General features: G+C 37.8%; 2 protein-coding genes and 1 pseudogene across 2 annotated transcripts in view; all 3 read left to right on the top strand.

Annotated features, from left to right (window-relative positions):
• The window catches only part of LOC127859683 (dentin sialophosphoprotein-like), a 185,694-nt gene extending 180,043 nt beyond the window's left edge, over window positions 1-5,651 (top strand). The window contains exons 12-14 of the mRNA XM_052397189.1: window positions 738-1,057; window positions 2,126-2,281; window positions 4,573-5,651. Of these exons, the coding sequence (XP_052253149.1) occupies window positions 738-1,057; window positions 2,126-2,281; window positions 4,573-4,691 (595 nt within the window). The 3' untranslated portion in view covers window positions 4,692-5,651. The remainder of the gene's footprint in view (window positions 1-737; window positions 1,058-2,125; window positions 2,282-4,572) is intronic.
• The window catches only part of LOC127861185 (uncharacterized), a 300,757-nt gene that overhangs the window by 157,809 nt on the left and 117,099 nt on the right, over window positions 1-25,849 (top strand). The gene's annotated exons all lie outside the window — the stretch shown is intronic.
• Window positions 16,241-25,116, top strand: LOC127861188 (carbohydrate sulfotransferase 11-like; annotated as a pseudogene).

Genomic DNA, 25,849 nt, shown 5'->3' with positions numbered 1-25,849 from the left:
AACTAATTGACTAATTTGCTTGATACTCACATGTGCATCGGCCTTTGCTAGCAGATGACCCCTATAGAAATTGGTGTCACTAAGCCAAAGGTCAAGGTCACTGTCACACTAAGTGTGAAAATCGTTTCTGATCAATAACAGGCCAAGAAATTGACTGATAGGCTTGATACTTCCCATGTGCCTTGACCTTTGCCAGTAGATGAACCTATTGAAATTGGGATCACTAGGTCAAAGTTCAGTGTCGCTGTCACAATAAGTGTGAAACTAGTTTCTGATTAATAACTTGTCAATGAATTGACCAAAGGCTTGATACTTCACATTTGCATTGGCCTAGGACAGTAGATGACCCCTATTAAAATTGGGGTCACTAGGTCAAGGTCACTATCACAATAAGTATGAAAATTGTTTCCGATCAATAATTCGTCAAGGAATTGACCGATTGGCTTGATACTTCACATGTGCATTTGCCTTAGACAGTAGATTACCCCTATTAAAATTGGGGTCACTAGTACAAAGGTCATGGTTACTGTCACAATAAGTGTAAAAATCATTTTGGATCAATAACTCATCGTTGAATTGATTGATTGGCTTAATACTTCACATGTGCATTGGCCTTGGACAGTAGATGACCCCTATTGAAGTTGGGGTCACTAGTACAAAGCCCTGTTTTTTTTTGGGGGGGGCATATTTCATCGACCGCGGAACTCTTGTTATATCTTGTCTTTCAACTTTCACAGTGATGATGATGTGCCATTGAGAAGTTTGACCTCCCAGCAGGGTCACATGCCATCCTCATCGGTGGTCACTCTGAACAGGTCTGACTTGCTGGAAGAAGATGACAGCAATAGCAATGATGTCAGGCACACAGAGGCAGGGGACCAATCACTGGAAACAGAGAGTCACACATCGATAAGAAAGGCAGAGACAGGGGACCAATCACAGGAAACAGAGAGTCACCCATTTGCAAGGCAAAAAGAGACAGGAAATCAATCACAGGAAACAGAGAGTCATCCATTACTGTTCCTGTCCAGTAGTGATGAAGGCAGTGACATTGAAGGTAAATATGGTAGCACTAACATTAGTTTCAAGTATTTAGCTTGATTATTCAACTATTTAGTTTAAACATATTTTTTAAAGCTCTGTTGCTTCTAAAGCCGAAAGCTTATTGAAATCATCTTGAGTCAGTTTCCTGGGTAGAACCAGTACTTGGTGTCTTTGGAAAGATCTAAACATGCTCCCACAGCGGGGATTGAACTGATGACCTCCTGGACACTAGACGGACCCCATATCAACTACACTACAGCGATATCTTTAATTATTTATTTCTTTACTTGACAGCTTTGGGGTAATTGTGGCCATCAGCACAGGCTAATCAGGGATGACACTTTCTGCCTTAACTTCATTTTTGCTAAGAAAAGATTGTAAACGAAAAATATCATTAAAGAGAAAAGTGGCTCCCTGATAAGCCTGTCAGGACTGCACAGGCTAATCTGGGACAACACTTTATGCACGTGCATTAAACCCCCTTTTCACAGAGCGTGGGTCAAATATATCTGCTACAGATATTGAAACAAAATTTGACAAATGGGCTCTGAGTCTTTATAAATATTCACTGGCAATTACATATGACTGTGACCAGCCTTTGATCGTGATTTTGCCCCCTTTTGTTCTTGAAATATCATGGTTAAAATGTATGGGCAAGATAAAATTTTGTTAAGGTTTAGTGAAACTGCTTTGGGTATATCTTAAATGTGAAGCCTTCAAGACTGAAAATAGGCCAGAGAGCATGTTGGAACAGTATTCAATTTTTGTAATCCAAAATGTTATAATGCATGTCTTAAATTTAACATACCAAAACTACTTAAAAAAAAAGATATGAAATTGTTAAAGATTAAATGTTTATGTTTACATCTTTAATTTGTAGCCTCCTAAAAGACCAAATATAGGCAAGAGAGTCTGAACAATAAAAGGTCATGGTCGTATCGTGTTACCCAAAATGTGTAAGTGTATGGTATTCCTTTGATTTTTAAATTTTTAGCTTCCATAATGACTGAAAATAGGCCAGATATTTAGTACAATAAACGGTAAAAATGTTTCATTGTATGTCTTTGTATTTCATTTTTAGACACCAAACAGACTGAAAATAGGCCAGCGAGTTCAAACAGTAAAAGGTCAAGGTCGTCACGTTCGGGGTCAGATTCTGATGGGTCAAAGGTCACCCAGTCGAAGAAGAAAATGAGGCTGGAATCATCGGGCAGCGACTCGGAGTCAAAACCAGAAGGTGGGTTATTTTTGTTATTTCCCCCACTATAGTAGTGGGGGACATATTGTTTTTGCCCTGTCTGTTGGTCTGTCTGTTGGTCTGTTTGCGCCAACTTTAACATTTTGCAATAACTTTTGCTATATTGAAGATAGCAACTTTATATTTGGCATGCATGTGTATCTCATGAAGCTGCACATTTTGAGTGGTGAAAGTTCAAGGTCAAGGTCATTCCTTAAGGTCAGAGGTCAAATATATGTGGCCAAAATCGCTCATTTTATGAATACTTTTGCAATATTGAAGATAGCAACTTAATATTTGGCATGCATGTGTATCTCATAAAGCTGCACATTTCGAGTGGTGAAAGGTCAAGGTCAAGGTCATCCTTCAAGGTCAGAGATCAAATATATGTGGCCAAAATTGCTCATTTTATGAATACTTTTGCAATATTGAAGATAGCAACTTCATATTAGGCTTGCATGTGTATCTCATGGAGCTGCACATTTTGAGTGGTGAAAGATCAAGGTCATCCTTTAAGGTCAAAGGTCAAATATATGGGTCAAAATCGCAAATTTTATAATTATACACTTTTGCAATATTGAAGATAGCAACTTGATATTTGGCTTGCATGTACATCTCATGGAGCTGCACATTTTGAGTGGTGAAAGGTCAAGATCATCCTTCCAGATCAAATGTCAAATATATGGCTTCAAAGAGGCACAGTAGGGGACATTGTGTTTCTGACAAACACATCTTTTGTTTTTTTTATTAAAGGAGGTCCCTTCTTATCGAACATTTAGTGTAGGCCAAAAAGTGTCATCCCTGATTAGCTTAGTGGACTTCACAGGCTAATCTGGCACAGCACTTTAAGCACTTGCATTAATCCAGTCTAGTGGACTGCACAGGCTAATCTGGCACAGCACTTTAAGCACATGCATTAATCCAGTCTAGTGGACTGCACAGGCTAATCTGGCACAGCACTTTAAGCACATGCATTAAGCCAGTCTAGTAGACTGCACAGGCTAATCTGGCACAGCACTTTAAGCACATGCATTAATCCAGTCTAGTAGACTGCACATGCTAATCTGACACAGCACTTTAAGCACATGCATTTAGCCAGCCTAGTAGACTGCACAGGCTAATCTGGCACAGCACTTTAAGCACATGCATTAATCCAGTCTAGTAGACTGCACAGGCTAATCTGGCACAGCACTTTAAGCACATGCATTAATCCAGCCTAGTGGACTGCACAGGCTAATCTGGCACAGCACTTTAAGCACATGCATTAAGCCAGTCTAGTGGACTGCACAGGCTAATCTGGCACAGCACTTTAAGCACATGCATTAATCCCTGTTTTCCCAGAGCAATGCTCAATTCAATGCCTTGTATAATGGCATCAGTTCTTAAGAGAAGACAATTAATGTTGTAGAGTCGTTCCCAGCCACATTGTATAATGGCATCAGTTCTTAAGAGAAGACAATTAATGTTGTAGAGTCGTTCCTAGCCACATTGTATAATGGCATCAGTTCTTAAGAGAAGACAATTAATGTTGTAGAGACATTCCCAGCCACACTGTATAATGGCATCAGTTCTTAAGAGAAGACAATTAATGTTGTAGAGTCGTTCCCAGCCACATTGTATAATGGCATCAGTTCTTAAGAGAAGACAATTAATGTTGTAGAGTCGTTCCCAGCCACATTGTATAATGGCATGAGATCTTAAGAGAAGACAATTAATGTTGTAGAGTCATTCCCAGCCACACTGTATAATGGCATCAGTTCTTAAGAGAAGACAATTAATGTTTTAGAGTCGTTCCCAGCCACATTTGTATAATGGCATCAGTTCTTTAGAGAAGACAATTAATGTTGTAGAGTCGTTCCCAGCCACACTGTATAATGGCATCAGTTCTTAAGAGAAGACAATTAATGTTGTAGAGTCGTTCCCAGCCACATTGTATAATGGCATCAGTTCTTAAGAGAAGACAATTAATGTTGTAGAGTCGTTCCCAGCCACACTGTATAATGGCATCAGTTCTTAAGAGAAGACAATTAATGTTGTAGAGTCGTTCCCAGCCACATTGTATAATGGCATGAGATCTTAAGAGAAGACAATTAATGTTGTAGAGTCATTCCCAGCCACACTGTATAATGGCATCAGTTCTTAAGAGAAGACAATTAATGTTTTAGAGTCGTTCCCAGCCACACTGTATAATGGCATCAGTTCTTTAGAGAAGACAATTAATGTTGTAGAGTTGTTCCCAGCCACACTGTATAATGGCATCAGTTCTTAAGAGAAGACAATTAATGTTGTAGCGTCGTTCCCAGCCACACTGTACACGCAGGGCCCAGAGTCCGACTCCGATCTAGACGACCACGTACCGCTTAGAAAGGCGATTAAGAAACGCAACGCCATCGACAGTGACGATGATTGATGTGTAACATAACCAGCTTACGGTGACTTTTTTGTTGTCAATCAGTTCTATGTAATGTTTGGTTGAAAGTTGCTGCTGCTGATAATGAGTAGACGATGCAGATGATGATGACGACGACGATGAGGAGGATGACAATGCAGATAATTATGAAGATTGTGACGATATATGTGAATAAAAATTTTGCCATATTTAAATTAATGAGTGTTATTAACATGAAACTATGATATTTACGATGTACAGGTACATGTTTTTGACAATATTTGTAAGTGCATTTTCTTCTGAACTTCTTTCTTTTAGGGTTACACTTATTGGTATGTGTGGGCTTGTTTCCATCTATGGATGCTACACAAATATTGGTATGTGTGGACTTGTTTCCATCTATGGATGCTATACAAATATTGGTATGTGTGGGCTTGTTTCCATCTATGGATGCTATACAAATATTGGTATGTGTGGACTTGTTTCCATCTATGGATGCTATACAATTATTGGTATGTGTGGGCTTGTTTCCATCTATGGATGCTATACAAATATTGGTCTGTGTGGGCTTGTTTCCATCTATGGATGCTATACAAATATTGGTCTGTGTGGGCTTGTTTCCATCTATGGATACTATACAAATATTGGTATGTGTGGGCTTGTTTCCATCTATGGATGTTGTAATATGGATGATCCTCGCTCTGGAAAAACCAGGCTTAATGTATGTGTGTAAATTATAGTCCCAGTTTAGCCTGCGCAGTCCACACAGGCTAATCAGTGATGACGAAACTTACCGACTTTGCTTTATTTTCTTTTAGAAAAGACTTCATGTAAAGAGAAATGTCCATAAAAGAGAGTTTTGTCTCACTGTTGCCTTTTCGGACTGCTCAGGATAATAGGGGACGACACTTAACGCACATGCAGTAAGTCCAGATCTCCTAGAGCGAAGCGGAAATTAATAAAACATTTTACTAAAAATTGCGAGTGGGTGTTTTTATTTCTTAAATAACATAAATCTTCTCTGTGGAACCACTTGTGATACATGAAAATTCATGAAGAGACGAAAGCTTTACGGTCACATAAGTTTTAATGACGATAAATTGCGCCCCTTGGATTTAGGAAATGTTGGTTTGTACACGAACATTTGCGGAAAAACTACCGCTTTTGCTGAATTTGGAATAGCAATTTTACCAGTAAATACTAGAACGCTAATTTTCATTCGGTACGTGATTAAACGAGTTATTTAAACGTTTTTATACCTAGGCAGGGAAGTGATGCTTGATTGGTCATTGTCGGCTCGGGTACTTTTTAAATGTACCCCGGACTCTTGTGTATACTAATATTTACCCGGGTACGTAATATAATAATAACAGGTACCCGGCCAATTTAGACTACCTGAGTTTTATTCCTGCCCAAAATCGGATGTCGTAAAAATGCGCTACGGCATACGGAAAAAAATATCTCTGAACAAAATCGTCCTCAACATGCTTTTTTAGTAGGAGTTTCGATAATATTGAGGCCCTTTAACAGAATATTTACTAAAATATTAACATTATTAATTTGAAAAAAAAAATATAGCCGACATCGACACATTTAGCATTAGAATCTCTGGGTTTCAGTATATTTCCCTTACCCGGGATACATTTAACCCATTTATGCCTAGCGTCTAGAAAAAAAAGATCTTGGCAAACAGCGTAGACCCAGATGAGACGCCGCTGTAGGTCCGTCAGCGTGTCCGCATAAATGGTAAAGGTTTGGGGAGCAAACTTCTTGCAAATACAAGCAAATAAAGTCAAACTTTAAATATACAGCAGCTTAACTAGCTCATAAAGTAGTGTGTGTCAGCGGTATATAACAACAATCAACGTATGGTATTATCACTGTTTAATATCAACATAGCTTGTTTAACTAGTATTATAAACTTCAACAAAATACGTTAAGTTCAAGAAATTCGATATATTCATGTAGTGTCATTGAAAACTTTACTTTTTGCTTAAAATCAGAGGAAGTCGCAAGTCACTGGCCGTCATGACCAATCACGTTTTTATATTAATACTATACATGGCTTTTTATGTTCCCCAAAACTTTATTTTGGGGGGAGCATATAGTCGCCGCTTCGTCTGTCCGTGTGTGCGTCTGTCTGTCCGTCCGTGCACAATTTTTGTCCGGGCTATTTCTCAGCAATTATTGACCGGAATTCAATGAAACTTTATGGGAAGCTTCAATACCAAGAGGATATGTGCATATAATCAGCCGGTTCTGGTCGGATGATTTTTCACATAGTTATGGCCCTTTGAAATTTTTCATTGATTGTACATATAGTGCAATATTTGTCCAGGCTATTTCTCAGCAACTAATGACCGGAATTTAATGAAACTTTATGGGAAGCTTCACTACCAAGATATGTGCATATTATCAGCGGGTTCTGGTCAGATGATTTTTCACAGAGTTATGGCCCTTTGAAATTTTCTATAACACAATTCTTGTCCTCCGAACTACAATGCCCTCAAGACGTTTCATTTTATCTGAGTATATAGTGCAATATTGTGACAAAAAAACTTAGGGAGCATCACCCGTCTCAAACGGTTTCTTGATTCCTTCTGTGAGAAGGCCGTTTTTCAAAATATCGGAAATTTTCACAAGTCGAGAAGTTCGGGACTCAAATTTTCTCATTTTTAGAAAGTTTGCGACTCATTATTCACAATTTTGAACAGTTTGCGAATCATTTTTTCACAAAAAACGGGGGATGGGGGCCAACATCGCTTCACTATAACAGGAAAGAAAGCACTGCTATAGAGGATATTTGTTGGATTCGTGGAATATCGATTTTATTTCACCTTTGACCTTGACGTTCACCTTTTATCAGCCAAAATGTGCAGCTCCATGAGATACACTGCATGTCAAATATGAAGTTGCTATCTTCAAAATCGCAAAAGTTATGGCAAATGTTAAATGTTTGACACAAACCAACAAACAAACCAACAGACAGGGCAAAAACTAATATGCCCCACAGTATATACTGGGGGACATAAAAAGATTTAGAGACGCTTTTATAGTAGAACTCAAGATATGTAATATCCTTTCTACTATATCGCTGTAGTCATTTGAAGTTTTTAGTTCATTATAATTTTTAATCATATTTTAATAAATAACTAAAACAAAATACACTCTGAGGGATTATATTTCGCCACTCGCGAAAATATTGTTTTTCTATGGTCACAAGTGAATTAAAATCGATATTCCTTCGAATCTAATAATTTTTATTTTATGATTTTTAACCGTTTATTTACATTGAAAAAAAGAGTTTAACTGGAATAATGAGGTCATTCCGTCAAAACATGACGTCATTTCACGTGAAATGATATTTCTCAATATACCACCGAACAAAATTTATATTTTTGTTTGTAAACGTAAAGACACTGTTGAAATATCCAATCGATTTAGTGCAAATTGAAAAGTTGGAAGGGGTTGTTATAAGAATGCTCTTTGTCCGCCCGTCAGGCTGTCATTACCTCAAATGTTGAGGTAATCAAGACGATGTGCAGAAAGTATGAATCAGTCAGTTGTGCCGACTCAATGTCATACAAGGTCAATGGTTTGAGCTTCCATTTTCTTGTCTGCTCCATATCTCCTATAACCGTCGACGGATTTTCATGAGACATGCCTTTACCCATTTATGCCTAGTGGACTCTCCCATCCTTTTAAATTGGATCAACGTATATCCAAAATTAGGGATGTCTATCATATTTATTTCTATATTTAGAATGTTTCTAACAGAAATGCTTTAAGCAAACAGCGTAGACCCTGATGAGACGCCGCATCATGCGGCGTCTCATCTGGGTCTACGCTGTTTGCCAAGTCCTTTTTTCTGGACGCTAGGCATAAATGGGTTAATTGCCAATGACATTGATAGGATGTGCAAAAGGTATGAGTCAGTTATGTCGGTTCAATGTCAAGGTTTTACTGGGGGTCTAAAGCTTGAGTCTCCATTTTCGGGTCCGCTCGCTATGCCATTTATTAATTGAAGGATATTCGTGATACTTGGCTAAAATGATTAGGTCATCGAGACGATGTGCAGAACGAATCAGTCAGTCACGCCGGATCAAGGTCAATGTAATATTACAAGGTCAATTGTTTGGGGGCCTTTTCCGTGTCCGTTCCATTTAACCTATTGAAGGATTTTCCTCAAACCTAGCCACTATGTTGAAGTAATTGGTACGATGTGCAGAAGGACCGAGTCAGTCGCGCTGGCTAAAGATCGAGGTCATCTCTGAAAGGTTAAGGTCACATCTGAAAGGTTAGGACAATCTCGGCGAGAAATATAGCTGTCTCTTGGATCGCCGTGTTTAAATTCGTTTTTAGCTTACCTGAGCGATAGCTCGAGGTGAGCTATTGTGATCACTCAGCGTCCGGCGTTCGTCCGTCCGTCCGTCTGTCTGTAAACAATTTGTAAACATCTTCTACTAAACCATTGAGCCAATTTCAACTAAATTTCATGTGGAGCATCCCTAGGTCATGGGACAAAAGAATTGTTAAAAAAAATTTGATCACATAACCAAGATGGCCGCCATGACTATATATGGTAAAAACCTTAAAAAATCTTCTTGTCAGAAACCGCTCATCAGATTTTCAAAAAATTTCACAGGGATGACCTTTGAAGGCTCCCCTGAAAAAGTTGTTCAAAGAAATTTGATTCGTCAAAAAACATGGCCGCAGGAGCTCGTTGAACTTTGCATGTTTATTCGTTTTTGCCTATTTTGTGAAAACTTTCGAAAATCTTCCACATTTTTTGTCCGATCCTTTCCAAATTTGCACAGTGTCTTTATATCAATGAGGACACGAACCCTACAAAAAATGAGCATTATTGGTCCATGAAGTACAGAATTACCTCCCCTTGAATTGAGAAAATGGTTTTTATGCAATGAAGTCAAAATTTTTCATCCAATTCTTTCCAAACTTGTAAGGATTTAGCATGGTTCAAACAAGGGAAACAACTATGGTTTATGCATGTTCTTTTTATTACAGATTTGCCTCCCTTTAATTCATTCAAAATCTCATTTTACAGTAGAGATTCCAAATCTGACCTGTAAATGAGCCCCATATTTACTGCCAGTGCTAGGTTACCTTTTCCCATTTGATCATTCTTAAGTATTGGTCTTGTAATGCTGCTACTGCTTCTGCTACTGCTACTGCTACTACTACTACTACTACTAATACTACTACTACTACTACTACTACTACTACTACTACTACTACTACTACTACTACTTCTACTACTACTACTACTACTACTTCTACTACTACTACCACTACTACTACTACTACTACTACTACTACTACTACTACTACTTCTACTACTACTACTAGTACTACTACTACTAGTACTACTACAACCACCACCACCACCACCACCACCACCACGTCTACTATTACTACTTCTACTACTACTGCCACTACTACTACTACTTTTACCACTACTACTACTACTACTACTACCACTACTACTACTACTACTACTACTACTACTACTACTTCTACTACTACTACTACTACTACTACTACTACTACTACTACTACTACTACTACTACTACTTCTACTACTACTACTACTACTACTACTACTACTACTACTACTACTACTACTACTACTACTACAACTACTATTACTACTACTACTACTACTACTACTACTACTACTACCACCACTACTACTACTACTACTACTACTACTACAACTACACCACCACCACCACCACTACCACCATTCACAGTGACAAAAAACGTATTCACACAATGGCTGCTACTACAACTTATAGCCCATATAGGGGGGCATGCATGTTTTACAAACAGCCCTTGTTTCTATGGGATTTTAACCACAACTGTTCATGTTTATCTCCGACACATATTTTTAGGTCACCTGTCATGAAGTGACACGGTGAGCTTATGTGATCGTGTGATGTCCGGCGTCCGTTGTGCGTGCCTGCGTTTGTCCGTGCGTCCGTCCGTCAACAATTTGTTTGTGTAGACAGTAGAGGTCACAGTTTGCATCCAATCTTGATGAAATTTGGTCAAAATGTTTATCTTGATGAAATCCGTTTTGGGATTGTATTTGGGTCATCTGGGGTCAAAAACAAGGTCACTAGGTCAAATAATAGAACAACCTTCTGTAGACAATAGAGGTCACAGTTTTCATCCAATCTTTATGAAATTTGGTCAGAATGTTTATCTTGATGAAATCTGGGTTGGGATTTTATTTGGGTCATCTGGGGTCAAAAACTAGGTCACTAGGTCAAATAATAGAAAAACCTTGTGTAGACATTAGAGATCACAGTTTTCATCCAACCTTTATGAAATTTGGTCAGAATTCTTGATGAAATCTGGGTGGGATTGTATTTGGGTCATCTGGGGTAAAAATCTAGGTCAAATAAATAGAAAAACCTTGTGTTGACAATAGAGGTCACAGTTTTCATCCAATATTTATGAACTGTGGTCAGAATGTTTATCTTGATGAAATCTGGAATTGGATTGTATTTGGGTCATCTAGAGTCAAGAACTAGGTCACTAGGTCAAATCATAGAAAAACATTGTGTAGACAATAGAGGTCATAGTTTTCATCTGATCTTAATGAGTCAGGTGAGCGATTCAGGGCCATCATGGCCCTCTTGTTTTTTTAAGTGTAACCATGCATTTTAATTGTTTTGCATGGTTTTTGCTGCATCCACAAACTTAATATGCCCCCCTTCGAAGAAGAGGGGGTATATTGCTTTGCACATGTCGGTCGGTCTGTCGGTCCGTCCACGAGGTGGTTTCCGGATGATAACTCACGACCACTTAGGCCTAGGATCATGAAACTTCATAGGTACATTGATCATGACTCGCAGATGACCCCTATTGATTTTGAGGTCACTAGGTCAAAGGTCAAGATCATGGTGTCCCGAAATAGTAAAATGGTTTCCGGATGATAACTCAAGAACGCATATGCATAGGATCATGAAACGTCATTGGTAGATTGATCATGACTTGCAGATGACCCCTATTGATTTTGAGGTCACTAGGTCAAAGGTCAAGGTCACGGTGACCCGAAATAGTAAAATGGTTTCCGGATGATAACTCAAGAACGCATACGCCTAGGATCATGAAACTTCATGGGTAGATTGATCATGACTCGCAAATGACCCCTATTGATTTTGAGGTCACTAGGTCAAAGGTCAAGGTCACGGTGACCCGAAATAGTAAAATGGTTTTCGGATGATATCTCAAGAACGCATATGCCTAGGATCATGAAACTTCATCGGTAGATTGATCATGACTTGCAGATGACCCCTATTGATTTTGAGGTCACCAGGTCAAAGGTCAAGGTCACGATGACCCGAAATAGTAAAATGATTTTCGGATAATAACTCAAGAACGCTTTTGCCTAGGATCATGACACTTCATAGGTACATTGATTGTGACCCGCAGATGACCCCTATTGATTTTCAGGTCACTAGTTTGATTTCTGTTCATAATCGACCACAGTTTTTACATATGTCTTAAGGCGAGTCAGTAAATCAAGTTTTAATCACTAGTTTATTGGAATGACTTCACCATCAAAGAGCAAATTAAATGTTAAACCCATACACTCGTTTTATGCCCAATAATAGCTTTTTAAAGCGGGTATATACGATTTTGTCAAATATTTATGAATTTATATAAACTGTGTAAAAAACTTATTATATATATATTTCAATATAAATTAAAATAAAAATTAAGAACATGTGTCGAAAAATGTTAAATAAGCCAGATATTAAATTCTGAAATTGAAAACGGCTGTACAGCCGAATTCGCCAGCATGTATACCGTACATGTACGATGTGCATCTAAACTTAGTTTAACGGTTTATTTGAATTCCTGCAACGATATCTATTCATACGACACACGAACACTATCTCCGATCCTAATACAAAGACGAATGCTTCGGTTATTGTAGGAAAATATGTACGTCACTATCGGCTCGGGGCGCTAATTTGTCTTTGCTGCATTTTATGAAATTCGGCTTTAATGTATAATTTTTCTTGCCTATTTTGTGTTATTGTAACATATTTTATCAATATATTACAATTAAACACATATAAAAAATCGTATATACCCGCGTTTTTAGCGATCGTTGGTATGTAAGTCAATTTAGAATTACCTGAATATCCAAATTAAAAGTTAAAAGTCCAAACATGGACTGTAAATGGTCGCAATATCGTTTTTTTTTCGTATAAAGGTTTTAATTTAGTAAGATGTATTGGCGACTTAAACACACTGCATTTACCACTTGAAAAGATGTGGAGAAAATATTATTGCGGTTTCGTCAACTTTAGATTGTGTTTGTGAATTACCTTACATTATAATAACACGTGCTAACGTATACAATCTCCAATAAAATCAATGCTTCAATTATATTGTTTGGTTTAGAGCACACACAATCTTATAAGCATCAAAGACGTGAGAAACAAATGTTTGAATTGAAGAATAACCTTCGGGGAATCACAGTCTGTTTGGTTTATATTAAAAAAAGACGTGAATAAACATCAGACTTAATGGTTGTGAAAAATACTGTATTTATTATTATTTATAACTGATATTTTGTAATAATTAGCTGAACAAAATCGATATTTATCTGTTATTAATAAATAGATTAACATAATTAAAAGTATGATTCAAATTACATAAATATAAACAATAAACTGAACAAGACGCGAGAAAAAAAAAGTAGCAAGAATGTTTTATCGGATCTGTATAAATTTAATCCATATATACCATAAGGAGTTAAAAATCTCTGAACTCTCTGAACTATGTATTCCGTCATGATTATCACAGAATCGTATGAATAACGTTAGTGCCTCTCGATTGGTCATTGTCGGCTCGGGTACTACTTAAATGTACCCCGGGAACTCTTAAGTATACTTAGATGTATCTCAGGTACGGCAAATATACTGAAACGTTAGTGCCGGATTAGCACCGTGTAGGCCCATAGGCAGTGAAACTGTTTGGGGCCCCAACTCTCGCACCAGGCCCCTAGTCGGTCTCGATACGTCATTTTCGGCTCGGGTACTACTTAAATGAACCCCGGGTACTGTAAAGTATATTCACATTTTAAATTTCTAAATGCGGTTTTTATAGTTATTTTTCCGATTAAAATATTTTGACCATTTTTTTTAATTTTATGGTTATAGTAAATTAGGTATTGTTACTTTTTTTACTATAGAACCCCCAGGCGGAGGCGGAGGGATAAAGAATTGGAGTTGCCCTTCCGTCAGTCCGTTTGTCCGTCTGTCACAAATTTTTGCAGGGCTAAATCTCAGAAATTATGTAAAGTTGAAAAAATGAAACTTCATGGATGTGTAGAAATCAATAAGGATAATTGCAATACATATAAACAATATCAATACACTTAATCATTGTTTAAGGGTTATACCGTATATCAAGGGATATGCACCAATCCATAAACAAAATTTAATTGGCGTGGATATCAATTCAACGATTTGCTCGTTTCATTAATAATCACACGTTTAATATTTGCAAATTACGTATTTTTCTGTAACGTAATTCACGTCAGTTTTTTTTTGCAATGATTATGATCAGTTTTCGTATCAAAACAATGCTTAAGGCGGAAATGTTGCGTTGAATATGTAACACTGTGGCGTAATGGATATAAGTCGCGTTCTGAGAAAACTGGGCTTAATGCATGTGCTTATAGTTAGATACTTCATTTAAACGAAATACGTCATATAGGCGGAAAGTGTCGTCCCTGATTAGCCTGTGCGGACTGCACAGGCTAATCTGGGACGACACTTTACGCACATGTATGCATTTTGCCCAGTTTTCACAGAACAAGACACACATGGTATCCGCCTATCGATCGGGAGGTCACGGATTCGATCCCCACTGTGTGTGTGTGTGGGGGGGGGGGTCTTTAGATCTCTTTCATTGACACCAAGTACCAGTTTTAGTCCCAGGAAACGGACTCGAGAGCTGTTCAAATAAGCTTTAGGCTTTGTATGCAATCGAGCTAAAATGAATAGGTTTAAACTTATAGAAAACAGCATGGCAAGATGAATCTGCTGACATAAGCATCTTTCAATTATTTTCACTGTCGGATAAAATAAGCTCAAAGTCATTATATAAAGAACAATAAAGCATAGAATAACAACAATTTATAAAAGACAATGAGTTAATTAGTCTTTGATAATTGCGCCTCTCTAGCGAAATCGATTTTCACGTAAACTACCGATCAACATTTAGTTTAAACAAATTTTTACATTCAAAAATTGTTTGGGACCATTTATCGGAATTTAGGGTTTAAGTCTATTATGTTTATTTCGCAAAATAAACCGGGATTAGCTCTTTGTTCATTTCAGTTTAAAACATTCAGCTATTAGCAATGGGACAAATACAAAGGCTTATTCGTGTCATATGTTTGCAACAACTGAACAATATTGTATTTCTTATGTTTTGTTGTTTATTTGGGTGGAATTATTAAGTTTTTACGTTTGGACTGTTAGTTAAACGTATTTACACACACATACTAACGGTACAAATGCGACTTTCAGTAAAAAGAGGAAATTAAGGTAAGTACATACAGGTTTAATCTCAATAATTTTTTTTAAATCAATCGAACGACTCCTCTATATAATAATAATTACTACTTTTTTTTATAAAGGCTTTGCAATACAACGTTCGTGGTTTTGAATAACCCGCATTAAAATGAACTAAGGCAGGCAAACTTTAAGAATATAGACCGGCGAACAATTTCTATTTGTGACGTATAATGATGATGATGATGATAATAATGGTGGTGGTGGTGGTGGTGGTGTTGGTCGTGGTGATGATGATGATGATGATGGTGATGATGATGATGATGATGATGATGATGATGATGACGATGATGATGATGATGATGATGATGATGATGATGATGATGATGATGATGATGATGATGATGATGATGATGATGATGATGACGACGACGACGATCATGATCATGATCATGAATGTTCTTGAATGACTTGCATCAGACCTTCGTCAATGTTGAATCCTCTCATAAGATGCCATAGGCCATCATGCCACGTACAGCGTAAATATAAATATGTATATTTGTAGATGAATCGTCGGCAGAATGTGTACCGTTCTTTGTAAAGAGGGACGTTATGATGGTTTCTGCTCCTAAAATACTCGTGAAAAACAAAAAATACGTTCTTGTAATGATTGCCATATTCGCATGTCAATCAGCCTTCATAACGTTTACAGGTCGGTATTGACATAATAGAAATACTTTTTATGAAACAAAAAAATAAACGTGCAAAGTGCGAGTTGCATTATTGGCCGATATTTATTCCTTATTCGGATAACACTAACTAGTTATTAACGTAGACTTTTTCGATGACGAGTAGTATCTTTAAATTACGAAGTATCTCCGATTTAATACTTAACGTATAATATAATATCTACTAATAATGACATGGTATCTGTAAATTATTACATAGCAACCGATAAAAACCAACAAAAATAACTGCAAGCATTTCCGTTGTTTTCTTCAGGCCTCGGTTTCGGTAGCGACTCGAATTTACACTCTATACTGGAGCTGCGACCAGATGACAGGTCGGTCCACAATGTGACTGACACAGAAATGGTAGGCATTAAATAAGCATATACAGACAATACGAAGTTGAGGTTGCTATACTAGAATCGCATTGAATGGTAGGCATTAAATAAGCATTTACAGACAATACGAAGTTGAGGTTGCTATACTAGAATCGCATTGAATGGTAGGCATTAAATAAGCATATACAGACAATACGAAGTTGAGGTTGCTATACTAGAATCGCATTGAATGGTAGGCATTAAATAAGCATTATACAATACGAAGTTGAGGTTGGTATACTAGAATCGCATTGAATGGTAGGCATTAAATAAGCATATACAGACAATTCGAAGTTGAGGTTGCTATACTAGAATCGCATTGAATGGTAGGCATTAAATAAGCATATACAGACAATACGAAGTTGATGTTGCTATACTAGAATCGCATTGAATGGTAGGCATTAAATAAGCATATACAGACAATACGAAGTTGAGGTTGCTATACTAGAATCGCATTGAATGGTAGGCATTAAATAAGCATTTACAGACAATACGAAGTTGAGGTTGCTATACTAGAATCGCATTGAATGGTAGGCATTAAATAAGCATATGCAGACAATACGAAGTTGAGTTTGCTATACTAGAATCGCATTGAATGTGCCTCAGTCCGTCCGTCCGTCCGTCCTTCCTAGCATTTCGAGTTTAATTTTCGGTTGAGCAATGACTCTATCAGTTCGTCCGTCCGTCCTTCCTAGCATTTCGAGTTTAATTTTCGGTTGAGCAATGACTCTATCAGTTCGTCCGTCCGTCCTTCCTAGCATTTCGAGTTTAATTTTCGGTTGAGCAATGACTCTACAATTTTATCTTTTATGAGCTTTTTGAGCTTAGCGTTTTTCTAAAATGTGTTATTGAAGCACGATAAAAACGTTTTGATACGTCCGTCTGTCTGTCTCTCTCTGTCCATCTATGATTGTACATGTATCTGTTTGCCTGTCTGTCCGGCTCGGTCTGTCCATCAATCAACGTGCAAACTTGGCACTTGCATGAATTATCCCTTATGATATGATATTGTACATGTACTTGTTCATCTTACGTTAAAATGTATGCCCTTTTGCAACCAACTTTAGTCTTTTTTTAAAACAAACTTTCAGTTATATTGTTCTACCTTGCGACATAGTATTACGATATCGGGGAGCTTGAGTGAGGTATTCGTTACAACTTCCACAAGCTGTATTCTTATCAGCCGAAACTCGATAAAAAAATAAACATATCTATTTGTTTTGGCAAATACTGAGTAAATAATTTATGCACACTTCAAGGATTGAAACGGAAGAAATAATTCGTCTTTAGTGCCTCACCTTACATGTGAATTTATGCAATACATTGGTGTGCTTTAAGACATATTTTCATTGAATTTCTTAATATATTGTTGGACATCTGTGAATATTTGGGAATTTTCATTTTCGTCGATATACCTACTTCCAAAAAGAAGTATATCGAGCTCAATATCACTAGTTTTCAGATTTGTTTTAATTATTTCATGGCGAATTTCATTATAATATGGATAATACTCGATAAGATACTGTGAAACAATGATTATTCGTGTTACATTAATTTTCTTTGATTTCGGGGGTTGAGCGATCCACGAATTTAAGACCACATTAAATAATTATGTCATATGTTTAATTCTTTAAGACTGAATTGACTCATGCATCAAATACACAGATATCCAACGCTATACGCACACACATACTGTTTGTTTTTCCAACTCTAGATAAATCCAGATAATACACCAATAGGAGTACATGTTCCTCAATTTGAAACACTGCGTGCAGGTTATTTCAAAGCTTGGGCAAAGTACTTTCATTTTAAACAAACAACGTCTTAAATTGACATGGATAAATGCAATCTCGACGCAGAGTTGTCGTTCCATGCTCTCACATATGATCTCTGCCATCATAAGAAAATCTTTCCAGATTTGGTAGGATTTTTTAAAGTATTATATTATGACAAGTAGTATCATTTTCTGTATATTTTGCAAATTGTGAATGGGATCATAATAAAAAATAAATTACTTAAATCAAGACAGTAAAACTAACATCGGGAAAATAAATGTCCCACGTTGCTCGGCTATCATCACGTGATTGGTTTTGATCGCACTGATTTCATCCAGCAATGCTGGCTCCAGTCAAATCTCTGCGTCTTGAATGGGAAAATAGCAGCTGTATTTTGTAAAACATCTCTAAGGTCCCAACAAATAATAAATCGCGCATCATGTCAATCACCAATCATCAATACAAGTATATACAATCATTCCACAAAAATACATTTCTCTTTTTTTAAACATAACTATATATTAACATTATAGAAATAGACTTTAACATAAGCTTAGTATACAACGTTGTATTGTATTACATATTTTGCCTTAGAAGGCATAATTTTCGGTGCCGGCTCTAAACTGTTTTGTTATGCCGGTTTAACTATTCAGACATTTTTGCAACTTTCATTTGTAAGTCGCAAAATTAATGAAATACAATATGTTGTAAAAAAATGAAAAAGGAAGCCCGTCAATAGTCTTTTTTTCAACTGGGGAATAAATTATGTATAGTTAAAAAGAGGTTAACGGAATAAATTAACCGACTTACCTTCTAAATATTGTTGGCGATTATAATGGAAACTTTTTTGGGCCTAATAATACGGTATCTACATCATTTAGGTAAAACGTTCGACCTCCAATATTATAGTTAAAAAGGTTAACAGAACAAATGAACCGTCTACAATCTCTATATGAGCCGTGCTCTGTGAAAAAGGGGTTAAATGCATTTGCATAAACTAAAAATGTCGTCCCAGATTACCCTGTGCCGTCCGCACAGACTAGCTAAAGGGACGACACTTTCCGCCTTAACTAGATTTTTGCTAAGAAGATACTTTCTTTAAACAGAAAATACAAAAGCGGAAAATGTCGTCACTGATTAGCCTGTGCGGACTGTACAGGCTTATCCGGGATTACAATTTACGCACATTCATTAAATCCTCTTTTCAAAGAGCACGGCCCATATTTCTAGTAAGTGGACACTTGATATTTGTTGCCTCATTATACGGTTTCATTTAGGTCGATGAGCGAGCGGACGACTACAGCAATCGCGATGTAAGCGGTTACGGGCTAGCGGCCAGAGTACGAGCCCGGTGCGCCAGCCTAACTCGGTCGTCCCCGCTAGAGGGCGAAGACGCGTCAATGATAAAGTACATGATCCCCGTACCTCAAGTCCGAAGCCTCTACTGCCCGGTGGAAAAGTGGGCTCGACCTTTTGGCGGCGTTTTATCTACATGATACAGAAAAGTAGTCCGCGTAAAAGGAAGTACAGCCATCCCTTTGAGGTGGACATCAACCTGGCTTTGGTGCATCGACCCAAACCACTCTATCAAGCAAAACCTAGAGATTTTGAAAACGATTTTGAGTTTATGTTTGTTCGGGATCCATACAAGCGGATCGCCTCGGCTTTCGTCGACAAACTTTTGGCGCCCAATCCGCTGTTCTGGAAACTTTTTGGGAGATCGGCCATCGAGAGGTTTCGCGGGGTCGATAAAAACAGGAAATGCTTTCATGACGTCACGTTTTCCGAGTTTGTGCAATTTGTCGTCTGGGCGGAGAAAAGCAAAAGAGAGTTGGACGCTCATTTTCAAGTGGCCACCGAGGTTTGCGTACCTTGTACGATGAAATATGACTTTATCGGTATGTATAAGATTTCTAAAGTGTAGCTATTGATTGCATACTTATTCCCCAACTGTCGGCCGAGGGATATGGTTTTTACCTAGTCCGTCCGTCCTTCCGTCCGTCCGGAAAATTTGTGTGTCCGGAGCCATATCTTGGAACCGCTGGGCCGATGTCATTGAAACTAGGTATGCGTGTTTATAAAGATATCATAAGAGAATGATGCCCGTTAAATTGCGATGCAAACCATTCGTCAATCGCACAGTTTTTATGGCCCTTTTTCACTTGAAGCATTTTTATAAAGTATTTTTTTCCTGTCCTAAGCTGAATCTCCAATTACATATGAACCACAGCCATGCAACTGAACACACTTTATCTCAATCATCTGGGGCTGGTTCACATGTAAGACCCATTATCATAAAGGCAAGGTCAAGGTCACACATTGAGGTCAAAGATCACGCGTTTGATGAATTATTCATAGTTTATGCATTAATTCACTATGCATTCAGGGATTCTGTAATAACTTTCTACAAATGTTGTCCTTTATCTGGCTGTGTGTCACGGGTAAGACTCAAGTCTCTAAGGTGAAGGTTGAAGATCACACACTGAGGTCAAAAGGTTAAATATCACACACTGAGGTAAACGGTTAAATATCACCCACTGAGGTCAAACGTTACTAATTATGATTAAATATGTCATATTTTGGTAGGATTGTATCATTCATCAATGGGTTTGAATCCATCCATATATTTTTTTATTCGGCGTTGGATATCAATACAACGAATTTGCTCGTTTGTTTTATTGGCATTATTTTTATACTATGATGTGAAAAGGAAAGGCAAAAGGTTTATTCGATATTTGTACCTAGTTCATGATCTATAAAAAAAAAAAATCATACATGATAGTCCATGGCCAACAAAAATAATGCACGTGCACGCACGCTGAACTTGAATCAGTAATTCAACGAAATAAATAACAAATACAGTTAAATATGTTCATGTTCGTAAACGATAAGCATGAACTAGAATGTTTACTTAATACTTTAATGTCCGCGTGCCACAAACTTATCGATTTAATAATCGAGTTCTTGTAGGTATTTTGGTCAATAAGACCATTGCAAACGAAAGATTAAAGGTTGTTGTTTATTTAAGTACGGAGTTTTATAAATTTTTTGCACTGATAAAATATGGCAAGTGAAACATACCACCTTTTAGTTAACTGTCAGCGGCTTTTATTCTTTTTGTCAAAGGAATCAAATTAGTTTTAATTTGTTTAACACATTTATTTTAAGTCGTTTGCCGAAGGCTATATATAACGCTCTCGAATCGGTTTCTGGAAAGAACCAGTATTAGGTATCATCACAACGCTCCCACAGTTGTGATCGAACCCCTGACCTTCCGGTCGCTAGCCGGACACCATATCGATTACGCCATGGCGAAATAATACAATTTATTTTAAGCAGATATTTTATTATACATATTAAATTTCCATAAATTGTTATACGGGTCCAGGCAAGATGGAGCGATTCCAGGAAGACGCCTATGACGTCATCGACCGGCTGCATCAGAACGCCACGCGTCACGCGCTCAACGGCAATATGGCGTCACTCGCCGGCGACGACGCCGTCATGGACAGCGTCCACAGCCCGTACCGGTGGAAGATTCAGGTCAGACCTTTGACGATCTGGGCCCGTATTCACTGAACGTTATTAGATTTAAGTCTAACAATAACGAATATTCTCTAAATTGTAATATTCAAGAAATGCTTTACTTTTCGTCGAATTTGTCATTAACAACCCACATCTACATCGTTTTTCATGTAAAACATTTTCTAAATGACATTATCGCCATTGGTAGCCTGTATATATTCAAACGCTGGATGTATTTGTTTGTTCTTTATTCTTAAACGCCCATAAACACTCAAAATCAACGAAAATTTCGTACAATATTTCGAAAAAATAAAGTTAACAAATAAAAATTTGATGTTACTTTTAGCAGTTGCCAAAACCTCAACGCTAGATGTGGTCTTGTGACATAGATGAAACGCGATGCTCGTTTTTATTTTTATTTTTTTGTGTCTCACAATATATTCCATGTGAATTTCCGGCTACGATATCCGAACATTTACGAGCGAACGCGAGATCGGCTTCGGGCAGCTTCGGAAGCACGACGTAGTTTTCATGAATAAAACTTTATTTTACGAAATATTTGTTGATTTTGAGTATTTATGTTACTTTAAGTCTAAGAATAGGTCGGCGAATAAATGTCAGACCTTGACGCTCGATCACCTGCATTAACCCAATTAATACAAAAACTTTAAATAGATATCGGCCTTGCTCTGTGATAGAGGGCTTTAATGAATGTGCGTAAAGTGTCGTCCCAGATTAGCATATTCAGTCCGCACAGGCTTATCAGGGACGACACTTTAACATTTTATGATACTTTTCATTTCAAGAAAGTCTCTTCTAAGCAAAAATCAAGTTTAGGCGGATAATGTCGTGTTTGATTAGCCTGTGCGAACTGCACAGGCTAATCCGGGACGACACTTTACGCACATGCATTATACCCCCTTTTCACAGAGCGCGGCTCATATATGTGCAGATATCGCATCTCAACGGCCAATATATAACAAAGCGAATAGAAATTGATTCAAACAGTAATTAGTGTGCAAAAAAATCATTTTTACAATTACTTACTTTTTCGTTTAATTGTGTGTATACTTTACACGCACTTTTTTTGACGGAAATTTGAAAAACAAATCACAAGCGTGATTTTGAACAAAATAAATCAGCTAAAGACGATTTTTAAACAAATATATATATATTTATATATGCATGTGCGTTCTGGGAAAACTGGGCGTAATGCATGTGCATTCTGGGAAAACTGGGCGTAATGCACGTGCGTTCTGGGAAAACTGGGCGTAATGCATGTGCGTTCTGGGAAAACTGGGCGTAATGCATGTGCATTCTGGGAAAACTGGGCGTAATGCATGTGCGTTCTGGGAAAACTGGGCGTAATGCATGTGCGTTCTGGGAAAACTGGGCGTAATGCATGTGCATTCTGGGAAAACTGGGCGTAATGCATGTTCGTTCTGGGAAAACGGGGCGTAATGCATGTGCATTCTGGGAAAACTGGGCCTAATGCATGTGCGTTCTGGGAAAACTGGGCGTAATGCATGTTCGTTCTGGGAAAACTGGGCGTAATGCATGTGCATTCTGGGAAAACTGGGCGTAATGCATGTGCGTTCTGGGAAAACTGGGCGTTATGCATGCGCGTTCTGGGAAAACTGGGCTTTAAGCATGTGCGTTCTGGGAAAACTGGGCGTAATGCACGTGCGTTCTGGGAAAACTGGGCGTAATGCATGGGCGTTCTGGAAAAACTGGGCGTAATGCATGTGCGTTCTGGGAAAACTGGGCGTAATGCATGTTCGTTCTGGGAAAACTGGACGTAATGCATGTGCGTTCTGGGAAAACTGGGCGTAATGCATGTGCGTTCTGGGAAAACTGGGCGTAATGCATGTGCGTTCTGGGAAAACTGGGCGTAATGCACGTGCGTTCCGGGAAAACTGGGCGTAGTGCATGTGCGTTCTGGGAAAACTGGGCGTAATGCACGTGCGTTCTGGGAAAACTGGGCCTTACGCATGTGCATTCTGGGAAAAATGGGCGTAATGCATGCGCGTTCTGGGAAAACTGGGCGTAATGCTTGTGCGTTCTGGGAAAACTGGGCGTAATGCATGCGCTATTGTGTCGTCGCAGATTAGACCTTTCAGTTTGCACAGGGAAATCATGGATGACACTCTCCTAGACGAAAATCTTATCTAGGCGGAAAGTGTCGTCCTTAATGAGCCTGTGAAGACTCCACATGGTAATCTGAGACGATACTTTAAACAAATGCATTAAGCCCGGATATCCCAGAATGAGACTCATAAAATGACGATGTACGAATTTGTATTTTAAAAATATAAAATGTGGTCAAATATATTCTTATAAAATAAGTATACATCATAAATTTATACTCAAAAACAGTTTTTCAATCACGACTGCTTTTTCTAACTTATAATCTTTTCCTCAGACGGACGTGCGACTATTTATATAACATGGTGCAGGATCAACGGGATTTTTCAGGGATTTACAAACGGGCTGGACATAATGTAAACTGTAACATGTAAATAAGTACTGGTTTTAGTCCCAGGAAACGGCCTCGAGAGCCTTTCAAATAAGCCTTAGGCTTTCTATGCAATTGAGCTAAAATAAATAGGTTTAAACTAGAATGTTAACACACCGTTAAGAACTTAATATGTGCAAATATCTCGAGTTATTGAAATACATTTGAAAACATCTTTAGTGCATAAATTACACTTTTTCTTGCAGCTTGTGCCGATATCTTAAGGTATAAGAATAACTCCTTGAATACGTCTGAAATCGGTGACAAAATATCACGTTGCGTGAAGCATAACCGTATACATGAATGCCGTAAAAATATATATTTTTAACAGGAACACATGCTTTTAAATAAACTAATTTTGAGGTTTTTTGCATTTCCATAAGCAGCATAAAAGTCTGTCTTTTATGCACCAGTTGAACTTCTTAAGAAAAATTGTTTTACCGGTGTGTTTACAATGTACATCCATTAACGTTTGATTGGGAACCCCACAAAGTCACGTGATCCTGTACCCTGTATAATCTGTTCCTTAGATCACTAGATGCATCAGCTGGCACGAGTCGCTGCAGAGGGTGTGGCGAAAGTTGCAACTAAGAGGCTTAGTGGAATTCGGACATCCTTTCCCGCTTGACGAAACATCATCGCGACGAATCACCGCCGCGGAATTCATCGCGTTGGCCAACACAGCGCGCCGGGACTCTAACCCCGAAAAACTTCGAGCCCAAAAGGAGCACGTGCTTGCCGAGATGTATAGGAGCGTGCCCTTGGAGGTTCTCGAGGAAATGCGGACAGTATTTCAAGCGGATTTCGAGATGTTCGAGTACGATTCAAGCCCGGTCGAGATTTTTGAACGTTCGTCCGCGTTTTCTGTCAAAAATGTGCTTGATTTTCGGACGCAACATATCACAAATCCTTGACTTCGCAGTTATTTATTGGTGTGTTCATCTTGCTTGTTCGCAATGTTATTGATTGGCGTTATGTGCATTTTTTGTGATTAAATGCTTTAAAGTGATTAAATGTAAAACTAAAGAGTTCCAGAATGAAACAAAAATAGAATTAAAGAAAGGAAACAAAAATAATCAATATATTGGCTCGAACCACTTAACCCTGGAGTAACAGTCCAGCGTTTAAACAACTCGGTTACACGAGTTGGCTGCAATTTCAAGTATTTCATATATTATATAAGCAATCCTAGTAAAAATATGAGGATAACAACAGAACTTTCCAAATTATACAATCGTTCGCGTTTGTTTCAGTTTCAGGTTTTTAAATCGTCAAAAGATGCATATAATTGATATTTTAGAGCAATGTAAATGTTCCGTATAACTACAATGAAAAAAATGTGCAAATCTACAAAATGTTTTCTTTTTCAATTTTGTGAAATTATCAAAACATTAAAAGGTCCCTTAAATGTTAAATGGAGAATTACGACCGAATACCAGGAAACTTACGAGCACATGTCGTTTATAAACTATGTGCATTATTACGTTTATGGTTTATTACAACTAACTCTGGTGCAATCCCGCAAACGATGGTTTTATTACGGCATACGATTGACATGGTTCATATTAGTTTATCTTTACTTTTACTACAACGATTATTTTATTCGAAATAACATCAACGGCAACAAAACACCAAATACGAAAATCATTTCCATGGTTATGCAATTTACTGTTTCGATTTACATCTAGCCGGGT

The sequence above is a fragment of the Dreissena polymorpha genome, chromosome 15, assembly GCF_020536995.1.
Source record: "Dreissena polymorpha isolate Duluth1 chromosome 15, UMN_Dpol_1.0, whole genome shotgun sequence".
Taxonomy (NCBI): domain Eukaryota; kingdom Metazoa; phylum Mollusca; class Bivalvia; order Myida; family Dreissenidae; genus Dreissena; species Dreissena polymorpha.
The sequence above is the reverse complement of the archived record's forward strand: the minus strand, read 5'-3'. Positions and strand labels throughout refer to the sequence as shown.